The 12,995-nt window shown below is 44.9% G+C and overlaps 1 protein-coding gene across 1 annotated transcript in view; it reads right to left on the reverse strand.

Moving 5' to 3' along the window:
* Nucleotides 1–12,995, reverse strand: part of Clstn2 (calsyntenin 2) — a 607,199-nt gene that overhangs the window by 122,650 nt on the left and 471,554 nt on the right. Inside the window, exon 5 of the mRNA XM_052717670.1 lies at nucleotides 7,854–8,003. Coding sequence (XP_052573630.1) covers nucleotides 7,854–8,003 — 150 coding nt within the window. The remainder of the gene's footprint in view (nucleotides 1–7,853; nucleotides 8,004–12,995) is intronic.

Raw genomic sequence — 12,995 nt, forward strand, 5'->3', positions numbered from 1 at the left:
TTCCCACTTCTCCCTTTGATTCTAGTCTGCAGCACCAACATGTGGGGCATGCTGCTCAGTCCACAGTCTTGGTGGATTCTACGAGGTGTGCTCATTTGTAGGTCGTCACTTATTTCCCCAATTTTAATCATGGCATCATTTGCACAATGACTTAAAATTTGCAAAGTATTTCTACATGGCAATATCTTTTGGTCCTACTGATCCTACAAAAGATAGTTTGGCCAAGAATTATGATTCATAATTTATTGTGGAGGAAACCAAACCTAGGTCAGAGAAATGGCTGGACCAAATCCTGTGGCCAGATGGGAGTGGAGGCAATCTTAGAGTCCAGTCTGCATCCCATGCCCAGCTCGGTAACCAATGGCTTGTGCTTGCCCCTTGCACCCCTCCACCTTCCAGGGCTCCAGGGCTTCCCCATGTGGGGATTAGGATGCACTGCTTGGGAAAGGGAGCACAGAGATGGAATCAGAAGAAGATGGAGCAGGACTGAAGGTCAGATGGAGATGAGTGGAGAGGGGGGCCATGAGGAGACAGGCTATAGGCCCAGAGGGGAGAGTGAAGAAGGGAAGCGAAGCCTGAGGGCAGAGGTGACAGAGACTGGGGCTGGGGACAAAGCAACTGATTCCCCGGAGGTAAACCTCAAATAAGCCAGGCACCACCCTGCTGACTGGAGAGGAAGATAGGGAAGTTTCATGCTGCATTCTCTTCGAGGGGAAGGTGACATCTTTTTGTCCCACTCTAAGCAGCCACACTCAGGGCCAGCATCTTTGCATCTTAAGCTTAATATCCAAGTTCCAGGTTCACTCTGTGTCCTCTGGCCTGGGAGATGACCAGAGGCAACTTTTAATTTAGGCAGACAGCGTCTGAGAGATGGGCAGTCTGCAAGCATGGGTTTGTTTCTTCATGAGCTGCTAGACCAGCTTCAGGAAGAAAAGGGGAGTTGGGTGGGGCAGGGAGAGGAGCCAGACCTACTCTGGTGGGCACTTCTTAGGTATTCTATTAGATATTCTAATAGAATCCATTGGATTCTAGCTAGCTTCCCGCACAAGAGTCACCATTGTTTGGTAGAGTAACTGGGAAGCTGACATGCTGCACAAGGATGTCTGGGTCACGTCTGTCTTCTAAACTTTCTAAAATAGCCTTTGTAAAGCTGGCAATATCCCCTCTTGGGACTCCCCCACCTCCTTTCCCAGCCTTCCTCATACTCCCTTCCCTCCACTGTGCTTTCGAACTGATAAATAGGAATTTGGATTCCATCCTTGCTACTTAGCAGCTATGGACTTGGAGTAAATCCTGTAGTCTCTCTTTAGCCCATTTGCCTATCCATAAAATGGAATAGAATTGCTTACATCACAGGGTTGCTCCTGTCTTCTGTGTGGTGATGCTCGAGCTGACTAATTTATGATCTTTTGCCTTTGTACAATATACGCATCTGGTGCCCTGGTCTTTCTAGACTGTACTAGATAATTCAGTAAAGCATTTCTTTCTAAAGTGACAACATTAACAGCTTCATGAAAGGGTCAGGAAGCCTTACCTCTGACCCTATGGGCTTGAAACTGAATATTTAGATTTTGAGAGCCTCTGTCATGAGCTCCACTGTTTCAGGGCATCTGTATGCAATCTGCAAGGAGTGGAGTTGTGTCCCAGGGAACCCTTTGGCACCAAGACTTGGATTTCTTATAATACCCATGTGCTATGAAATATTCTTTTGATTGTTTTGTAAACATTTAAAATATAAAAATACATTATTTTAGCTCATGGTTCTATAAAAACAAGTGGTTCCCTCGATTTTCCTATGGGCTACAGTTTTTGAATCCTGGCTTAATCCATTATTACTAAAGGAGGTATTTGCATTTAAAAAAATAATTTATTCATTTTTATTTTATGAAAATTGACTGGTGTTTTTCCTGCATGGATATCTGTGTGAGGGTGGCAGATCCTCTGGAATTGGAGTTATAGACAGTTGTAAGCTGTCATGTGGGTGTTGGGAATTGAACCCTGGTCCTCTGGAAGAGCAGCCAATGTTCTAAATCACTGAGCCATCTAAGACAGGATTATTCATTTAAAAAAGAATCAGTAGTGTGATGGGGGCATTTTAGACACCCAGAAGGACAGCGAAGGAGAAGCTCGGAGTATTCTTTTATTCCATGTTCCCGCCAGAGTCCTGCTTACCAGCTGCATATCATCTCCATTCACTGCACCTTCTCAGCCCTGAACAATTCGGCTCCATAAACAGACCTGGACATCTCACTGGGCCTGTCACCCATCACTTTGAATCAGTACCCTTCAGAAAATAAAATCTAAGCCAGCTCTCCAGTATTAATCTGACTTTTGGAAGGGGCAGAGATAAAGCCAGCTGATCCCTCGTCTAGGCTTTATTCTCCCATGCTTGGGCCCATGGGGAAACTCTAGCCACAGATGCATGGCAGGGGTTTGAGGCATGTCCTTGACAAGGCTTCATAGGAGCAGCCTTTACCCCAGACACATCCAACTGCAACCTCACCCCTTCGGTTATGGAGTCTTAGGATAAGACTATAAATCTAACCTCCTTTTTTGTTGAGCACTTTAAATCAGTTTTGGAATAAATACCTGGCTTTAGCAAAGCACACTTAGAAATCATCATTCTTTTTAGCTTGTCCCCATTCACTCAATCTTTACCTAGATAGTTGGTGAAGCCATTCCTCCCTGAGATCTGTGCCAAGTTCACTGATGCAGGGAAGTCTCTGGGGCTTCTCCTTGCCCTCAGAATGACAATGAAGTCTTTCCCCCATGATCTTGGCCCTTTTGGTCAGTCTGGTCTTCCTCCTCTGTGCTTGGCCACATTGTGGTTCCTCCCACTTTCCTAACACTCGGTAGCATCTGTAACACCCTTGTCTTCCATGTCAAAACCATCTACCCTTCTAGATTTGAGCCAGGTATGGCTTCCCAAGGACTCCTGCCTGTTTCAAGTTCAGTATCTCATGTGCACTTCCACAGGTCCCAATAGCATGTCTTCTATCCTCAGTGTGCCATTGTCTCCTCTGCTGGGAGTTCTGTTATGTCACATCTAGACAGGTCTTCATAGGCTGTGTCTTCAGCACACAGAAGGCCTCTATAATGAGGGAACTGTTTGGTGGCCAGGGAAATGCTCACTCTAAGAACATCTTCTGTGTTGTAATATACATGCAAGCTCCAGTTCTCTCTAATGGTGTGACTGAGGTAGCAATTAATAGCAACCAGCAGCTTTTCTGCCGCTGTCTTTTCAACACAAATGTTACAGACACACTCTGTGGCCTTGATGATGCCAGCTGCATGATTTTATTCACAATGAAGTCTATCCACCTGTAATCCCTGGGCAAACCCAGTCTTGTTAAGTCTGGGTCTGTGTTTTATCCAGGCCCCTGGCTGATTTGTGGGGACATTCAAGTTTAAGAAGTGCTCCCTGAAAGATGTCATGCTTCTTTCCCCATGTAAGCCTGATGAAACAGTAGACATCTGGGGTGATTTGATGCACCCACAGAATCATCCAAACCTAGAGAACAAAGGGTCTGTGTTCAATTACATGGCTACATCTCTCTTTCTCTCTCTCTTTCTCTTTTTTCAAGACAGGGTTTCTGGCTGTCCTGGAACTCCCTCTGTAGACCAGGATGGCCTTGAACTCACAGAGATCCACTTGCCTCTGCCTCCTGAGTGCTGGGATTAAAGGCATATGTCACCACCTACCTGCTCTTTTCTTTTTATATATACAGGATGCATCATTGTGAAGGATTGAAGAAAAAGTTGTTGTTTGGACCCATGGAGAAACTTGCAATCAAGTCATGTGAACTGCTGAATGAGGCATGCATAACTTCCTGGAGTCATCTGTTCAGGGCTAAGGGAGTTTCTTGGGGACTGGAGAGCTGACTCTGCAATCTGGGAAGCCCAGAACCACTTGTCTGATTGTCTGGGTCAATTACAAGTCCAGGAAGAAATAGTGAAAGGCCACCAGGAAGGTCCATCTCCAGGGCTGTCTTTTGTAGGGGATCATCTTTCATGAAGGGACAGTGAGTAGTGGGGTTTGAGTCTCCAGTATCAGGTAGAAATGATATAACCTAGCTTATAAGTGTTACCAGCAGTAGCAGCCAGAGACTTGGTGTGTTTATTTTATATATTTGTATCAAGGAGGTAGGTTTATTGCATGCAACTGGACAAAAGGGCAGGATCAGCCATTATCTGTAGGGGGTCTCTAGTGTGGAGCAGTCTCAGGCTGTAAATATCAGGGACAAGGAAGCTGCTGTTGACACTTTCCATGTATGTTGTCAACATCTGCACACAGCCTAGGGAACAGGGGAAGGCTTTACCATTCCTGTGAGTCAGAGGTCCTGGGGTCCTGGGGTCCTGGGGTCCTTGGCATGGCTGTGCTCATGTCAACAACACACATTGACTCAGGAGTTCATGTGCTCCCCACAGATGTGGATCCTGCTCCGTGTCCTTGTAGAACACCCAGGTCAGCTGACAAAATTTCACCCAAGAGCAAGAGGGAAGTGACTGCAATCCAGTCACCTTGCAGGAGAGGCATGCCTCATGCCCTGCCATGAGCGACTTAAGCACCTCTTCACTGGTTTCTGACAGGGTCCTTCATCCTAGACCTGGAAGTGCCTCTAAGCACATCAGTCCTCAAACGGTTGGGCACAACAAAGACACAGTTGGTGCTTTGAGGCCCCTTCCTTGCTGTCCAAATGGGAAAGGGAATGCTGACCCCCACAGATAGATGAGCATGCTTGGTACCCTGGGCTCATGTTCTTCCTACAAATCCTCCCTCCTTCTTCTTGCTGCCAGCTGGATCGCTGATAAGCCCTCCTCCCCCGCTCCACCCACTGTGGGGGTGAAGCTAGCAAGGGAGTCTTTAGTCTATGCCTAAGTGATATGTCAGAATCTGTCTGCTCATGTGCTTTCCGAGAAGACAAGACCAGCCCCCAGAAAAGAGATAGGAGCTGGAAAACCATAGTCTGAAGAGACCCCACCTTGGCTAAGGTGTGAAATAAAGCTGGAGGCAGAGCCAGTGACTTATACACAGGTGAGTAAGGCCAGGGGCAGGTGAGCAAGGCAAGGGCCTTTTTGTGACTGATCTCAGGGGCCACTGCTCCGGACCATCATTGGAGTCTGAGAGCAGATTCCTGGTGGGCTTGGGGAGACTCCATCTATGCTCAGCAGTGACAGCTCCCTGGGAGGAGCTGGCTGCAGCAAAGGCTTGGTGGGGTGCCGATTGGGAATGCTCCCAGGAGGCAGGGCTCCTAAACATGATGGATTGCTTTCACTGTGCTGCAAACCCTTCCGCCTGCAGGCAAATGGCTTAGAACAGGTACAAGAATTTAAATTGCCAAACTGTGTTTGCTGACTTGAGCTGCTATTGGGAAGGGAGGTGGAGAGGGGCCTCTGCTCTCCTACAGAACTGCAGGGAATCTCACTGGGCACATATATGTGACTCCTCCACAGGTCTGAGGGCCTGGGGCTCACTGAGGCTCCTCACCTTGACTTCAAGATCTCCACCATCTACCTCACCCTAACCCTGACCTCTCCAATCATGCCTCCTCCATTTCTTAGTCATAACAGTCTCTGAAAGCTAGGCTACTCTTCTCCCCCGAAAGACATGCCCTTTCTGGCCTCCTCTCCCATATACAGTATTCCCTCAGTCATGCTCCAAGTAAAGGCTAACCTTTATATCTCTCACTATGAGAGGTTCTCTGCCTTGTCTATAGGCAGCAAAGAAACCTGCAAGATATGGCTCACTACAGGTTGACCTGAAAAGCTGGGAGAATGGACCAGGCAAGAAATACATATCCAGGACCATCTGAGTGCAGTTCTTCCCTGGAGAAAGACGTTCATCCAGATAACAGCCTGTAGCCTTGAGCAAGGATAGAAGAGAGAACAGGGTGGAGGGCTGGAGGTGAGATGTGCTTACACATCTGGGCCCAGGATGTTAGGTGGGCAAGACAAGTGTCCTCTTGAGCTCTAGGGGTGGGGACATAAACAGCAGAAAGGTACAGTGACCACTCCTGAACACAACAGATAGCCTAGAGAGCCCCACTATGACCTCAAAGACTGCTGGGGTGGTATGTGGGAGAGGAACTTGATGGAGTTTGCAGAAGATAAACTGAGAGGAGAGGTTCTCAAGGCAAAAACCATGTATGCTATTCATGTACAGCATCTGCCACCACAAGCTGCCAGCTTAGGCAAGGAACCATGGGGAAGCAGTTGATTCTCATATTACACACGTGTAGGTCACTGAGCGACATGATGAACTGATGCAGGGAACCGATTCTCCCCTTTTTGTTCCAGGAATGCTTTTTTTTCTGTCTTAAACAGAGGTCTCATTGCCCATTCATTAATCCTCTTAACACTGTGTGGGTTTATATCACACCTGAGCCTCTGATGATGCTGGAGACAGGGCAGGCAGCTGGTTCCACTCTGGCTGCCCAAGCTCACTTACAAGCGCTGTCAGCAGTATTTATTACACATTACAGGGTAGGTGCCCCCTACATCCTTCACACAGAAAATTAACCATGATGACAAGTTTTTTTCCCTTACACTTGAACACTAAATTTGCATAGACTTAACAAGTACAAAACTCTATAAATAAATTACGTTTAAATATAGGTGTAAACACTTACTCCAAAGTCTGTAGGTGCCTCATTTGTCAAAGACAAAAAGTACTGGGATAATTTTTTTAGATACAACCTTCTGTTTTGTTTTTTCCATTTAAAACCCCATTGTGATCATGCCCTATGATCATAAAACATTTGCTTTTTTTCTAGGCTTTCTTTGAAAGGCCAGGCTTTCACTGCTGATCTTTACAAGTTAAAATAAAACACAGTGACTTCTTACTCAGGGATTGGTTTGTTCATTCATTCATTCATTCACTGGCCATTTCTTAAGCATCTTCCATTTGGGCCAGACACTGTGCTAAGCCTAAGAGATGCAATTGTAAATCAGGTAAAATCCTGCCTCCCACATCCTAGTGAATCACACCCACAAGAGCTCAGGCTCTTCAAGTTGGGAAAACAGTTTTCTATTCCAGCCCGGCTTGTTCTGCTCTCTTGTCCACTCTTGTCCTCCTTCATCACTGGGTCACTCACTGGGCTATAAGAAATTAAGATGGAGCAATAGCATCCTCAACACATGCAGAAGAACCCGAGCAGTCCGAACCAAACCTGAGACCCAAAGATAACACTAGCATCGATTCTTGGCCACCAGACCTACTGATACCACTTAGAGCTATTGATATTCTAAAGACCACTGGCCTCACTGCAAGAGCCATCTTTGCATTCCCGTTGGCCTTCTTCCTTCCTGGCCCTCAGTCAGTCACTTAGGGGTGGCTGGAGAATGCTCTGTCTTTGCTTCCTTGGAGATCTCAACTGATGGCCATTGCTCCGCCCTTCCCTGCACCACACCTTCAGAAACTCCCTCACCAGGAGACCCCATCCTTCTCTCCCACCCCTGTGTGATATGTACTGTATCTAAGCACAAGGACCATGGAGACATTCCCTAGGTGCTGAGCAGTGATGTAGAACGTGAAGGGCATCATCAGTCAGGCTCAACACTCTTGATCAACAGACCCTGGCAATCTCTCCCAAGCTCTGAAATGTAATGGAATTTGAGTGGGGAAGAACTGTGGTTAGAGTCGAGTTGCCTCTGACATTCTTAACTGTAAAATGGGAATTATACGTCCAGGAAAAGTTGTGAGAATGCAAAACTACCACTTCTTGCTGGAAAAACAACTATACTTTAAAACTTCCTTTAGACATGTGCTGTGAGATTTGTGGGCATGCCCACTACCCTCTGTGCCCCGGGTCAAGTTGCCGTCTCATAGCAGAGACTGATCAAGCCAGGCTCACCTTGCCAGCCAGGCTTGCACACTGGTTTCACATCCACTTGGACCAGGGTGTCCTGAGCAGCAGGCTTCTGTCCACAGTCATAAGCGGTCACCAGGATCTCATACTGATGTTGCTTGTCAAAGTTCAGCTTCTCTGTGTTCCTGATGTTGCCTGAAGAGCAGGGACGTGCACAATCATTTCTGGTCAAATGAAGCAGGCTGCACATACTCCAAACCCTTTTCCCATCCCATCAACCTTGAGGGGGTAATGGAATGGTCCCCCCACACACACGTCTTGGAGAAAAGTAAAGGCCAAGCAAGAGTGTGGCTGCCACACACATAGTCTCTGTGCTTTGGTGGTAGCTTCTGGGAGACACCTAGCTGGAGCCACCTCTCTGTGCAATGGGCTAGAGAACCACAAGCAGCATCTAGAATCCAACTGGCCTGTGCTTACAAGTAATGCATTGCCAGAAAACTACCCCTGAAAGCACACACGTGTGTCTAGTGCTGGGTGCAGAGTACTCATTTACCATGAAGTTTCTGGGAAAGAGATGGAATCCAGACACACAATCCTGGCACATAATTTTTAGCATCTGGGCTTGTCGCCAGGAATACTCACTGCCTCTTCTCACATTATTTTGCTACCAAATAGGAAGTAAAATCAATAAGAAAATGTGTGACCTCTCTTCTGAAAGCTGCATAGAATAACAGATTTCTCGCCCTGAGCAAGGAGACATTTTTCTTCTCCAAGAGAGAACAAACAATGTATTCACAGCCACTTGTGTGGGTTTGCCTCAGAGGAATTTAATATTATGATCAGAAATAAATATTTGGTCATTAATGAGAAAATTTAAACTGGCTAGGTTTTTTGTTTGTTTGTTTTTGTTGTTGTTTTGTTTTGTTTTTGATGGCATACTATTCTTGTTCCAAAGGAAAATGTGAGTAAAGACCCCAAACTCAATACTTTTAAGTGTTTAGTGCTAAGACATTAATATCCTCAATTTCTAGGAACCATTTCCTTCCTATATAGTCTCATAGTCTCTCTCTCTCTCTCTCTCTCTCTCTCTCTCTCTCTCTCTCTCTCTCTCTCTCTCTCCTTTTGATGCTAGCAGTGACAGCAAATATGAACTCAGATGTTATCATCTCTTACCCAAACTGAAATTTTGAAAACTGAAACAAATCAACAAACACAGAATGGTGGATTCTGATATCTATTTTATATTTCCCTAACACTAAAAGAATTTTATGCAAATAAGCTTCCTCCATATCAACAGTTAAATATTATCTGTCTGACTTGGGGGACTCTACAACAACAACAACAACAACAAAAATCTTAGAAAATTAGAAAATCAAACTTTGCTCTAAAGACTGGAGAAGCTGATTCAGCGGTCACACCCACCAGCATATCCCGGTGGGGAAGTGGAGGCTGGTCAGTGTCAGAGAGAACACAAAGGCACCCAAGACATTCGAGCAAAAACACACCTTAGCTGTGTGCTCTCAGCTATTTCCGGAAACACAACTGTGTCTATTGATGTGGGACCATATTTTCTGAGTCAGAATGGGCTTGCTATGTTTCTCTATTCCTGCCTGATGTGTAGAATTCCTTGTAGTTTCCTCCAGATGTTGGTTTTACTCTGAAGGCCTGCACAGGTCTGGAACAGCTCCTGGGATTGGTAGCACTCACTCCCCATGGCAGCATTCTCTACCTGCTGGTTGCAACCTCTGGGGGCTGAACCACCCTTTCCCAGGGGTCACCTGAGACCATTGGAAAATGCATCACAATCCATTACAGTAGCAAAATTACAAAGTAGCAATGAAAATAATTTTATGGTTGGGGTCACCACAACATGAGGAACTATATTAAAGGGTCACAGCATTAGGAAGGTTGAGAACCTCTGTCCTACAGACTCTGCAAACTGGTCTGTGGCTGTCCTCATTGCCGGAAGGGAACTCTACCAAGTAGAAACACCTTAAGCTCATCACAAGAAATATTTCTGCAGCACCGGATTGAATTCTGAATAGAAGTCTTAACTCTCTTTCTTCAGAGTGAAATGACTCCAGAAAGGTGGGCCACTTAAAAGAGGGGGACTCAGGGTTGACAATCCATGTAGCATTAAGCAGACAAAGCACTATTGATTGTAGCAGAAAAATAAATACACAAACGGAATCTTTGGCTCAATTTGTTACAGCTCTACTTCCGGAACAAGTCTTAATGAAACTGTCTGGGAGACTAATTTACTTCCTCCACAACCACCAATTCCATGCATGTGCAAATGAGTTTCAAAGCAGAGAACTTGAAACATTAGGTCACAAATGAGAGTATAATAATGTGGCCCATTGTTGCATGGGAGAGGGTTGTTTGGGGAGAAGACACACATTTAAAATGCTTTGAAAGCTCAGAAAAACTTAGCCTCTTTGTGTCTGCTGCAAATGTATCTTTTATTCCACCTTTGAGTGAGCTTCTAGCTCCTGGCTGCTTGCCAGAGCTGGGCCACAGTAAACCCAGCATGGCCCTGGGTCTGTTTATCAAAGTCTAAATGAACCTGGATGCTAACCCTTAAAGACCAATCAGAACTTACCTTGCATATTAGTTATGTTTGTAATTCTTCAAAAAAAAATATAATATAGGAGAGGAGGGTGAAATCAGCACACCGATATCCACACTACTGCAGGTGAAATTTAAGCTAAAGGAATTTAAGTTTCTTTCTGGAAATGTGCTTGGTGATCTATGATCACTGTGTATGTGTATGTGTGTGTGCATGTGTGCGTGCGTGTGCATGTGTGCATATGTGTGTGAAATTGCCCAGACCTTTGCAGATGCAATTCCTCATCTAAAATTTGGTTCTAGGGAAATGATAAAGGACAACAAACTGCAGATACATGTGTGATTCTGTTCGTCTCAGTGTTTTTTACACACCCCAAACTAGTCTGGTAGTTAAGAGATGAGGAAGGCACGCTTCTGTACATCTATGGATGCTGGCCTGGTGGGAAAAACATAGTGTTTTAAGGATGGGTCATATACAGATAATTTCATTTTAAGTGAAAAAGAAAAGTAGGGGGAAAAAACAAGGACAATGTGAATTTTATTTAAAAATTTCACAGAAATATTGTAGACTGTTAATCTGGTTAGTGTGTGTGTGTGTGTGTGTGTGTGTGTGTGTGTGTGTGTGTGTGTGTGTGTGTGTGTATGTGGAGGCCAGAGGTCAGTGCCAGGTATTCTTCCTCACGTGTTCTCCATCTCATTTTTTTTTTTAAGTAGAGTATCTCTCTGAACCTAACTCTGTCCTATTAGGTCAACTGTCTAATCAACAATACCCAGGGAGCGTCCTGTCTCCACCCCCACCCTCAGTGTGAGCCTTCCAGGCATGTGTCATTGAACCTGGCTTTTACGTGGGTGCTGGGATAGAACTCAGGTCCTCATGCTTTTCTCATAGGGCTGTCCATTTAGCCCCCAATATTGTTTTTTTGTTTTTGGATGATGTGTGACTTATTTCTGTCTCCATAATTTTGTGTTTTTCAAATTTCCCACATGGATTATTTCTCTATTCAGGTGAGAAATAGTTTTTACAGCTTACTTAAAGAATAAACTGGCTTTGGGATACATTGACTTCAGTGTCCACAGTGCTCTAGAATTCCTGAGAGCAGCCTTTGTCCAGGGAGATGTGCCGCTGAGGTCATGTGGAAGCCAAACAATTGTCTACAAGTAGAAAACCCTGCCAAGGCTTGGGTGTCCCCGTGCCATGGAAACCTCTGTGGCTTCCTCCGCTCTCCTTCCCTAATGTGGTCCAGTGAGTGGCTGAGCCTTGCTGCATTAGTCCACTCAGATACTTAATCCCAAGTTTATGGGTAAAGATTTGAGACAAGGCTGAACTAAGCTCTCAAGGACTCTCATCCCTGCTCCTCCTGGATGAGGAATGAAAGGCGAGATCGCATTTGTGGACTTCCCCTGGATTTATAAAGTACAACTGACCAGCACTATATATTTAGGGTATCGTGTTGTCAACCTTCTAGTCACGGTGACATATATCTGATGGGAACAATTGAAGAGAGGAAAAGATACATTTTGAGTCATGGTTTCAGAGGTTTTAGCCTGTGGTCAGCTGACTCCATTACTTTAAGGCCTGTGATGAGGCAGAATGCCATGGTCAAGAACATTTGGTGGGCCAAGATGCTTCCTTCCTAGTGATCAGGAAGGAGAGAAAGACAAGAGAAGGGCTAGGAACAAGATACACCCTTCAAAGGCACACTCCCAATAACCCATTTCTTTCAGCCAGACCCCACCTCTCAATTCCTATGCCCTCCCAACAACACTATCAGAAGATTCATCTACTAATGAGGTCAGAGTCCTGATCCAATCATCTCTCAGTGGCTGGGTTCACTAGCTGGAGACCAAGTCAATGTAGAAGCCCTTTGGGTGCCTGTTTATATCCACACTACAAATGTACAGTGTGTCAGTTTGATATAACAGTACACCCTGAAAGGACTCTCATAGTAAAGACTTGAATATTTAATATATGTACACCTCACATAGTTATCTGTATGTGTTTGAGAATATTTGATATCTACACTCAGCAAAATTCAAATTACAAGGCATATAATCCAAACCAACTGTGGTTGCCATACTGTCAGTAGGTCCCCAATACTGATTCCCCTCCTAAATGAATGCCTGCACACTCTGACTTATGGCTCCCATTTTCCCCAACTCCAAAGTTGCCAGTAAACACCATTCTACTTCTATTACTATGAGTTCAAGTTTTTTTTCAAGCACCACATATAAACAGGATTCTAAAATATTTGTTGTTCTCTCTTGCTTATTTCACCAAAGATGATCCCCTTCAGGTTATCCAACTTGTTGCAAATGAACCACTTTCTTTTTTTCAGAGGTTGAATAATTTTACAATGCGCATGACTGTATGTATCACACTCTGTGTGTGTGTGTGTGTGTGTGTGTGTGTGTGTGTGTGTGTGTGTGTGTGTGTGTGTGCATACCGCTTTCATTTTCTTTTCCATTCATCTGTCTACAAATACTTTAGGGTTCTGTGTCTTGGCTACTGCAAATTATATTGCAATAAACTATAGGAGCAAATTACCCTCTTGAGAAACTTTATTTCCCTGGACTTGGAGTGTTAGATTATATAGTAATTCTATTTTTAATTTTTGTTTC

The sequence above is a fragment of the Peromyscus californicus genome, unplaced genomic scaffold (genome assembly GCF_007827085.1).
Source record: "Peromyscus californicus insignis strain IS unplaced genomic scaffold, ASM782708v3 Scaffold_11__1_contigs__length_118956290, whole genome shotgun sequence".
In the NCBI taxonomy this organism is placed as follows: Eukaryota; Metazoa; Chordata; class Mammalia; order Rodentia; family Cricetidae; genus Peromyscus; species Peromyscus californicus.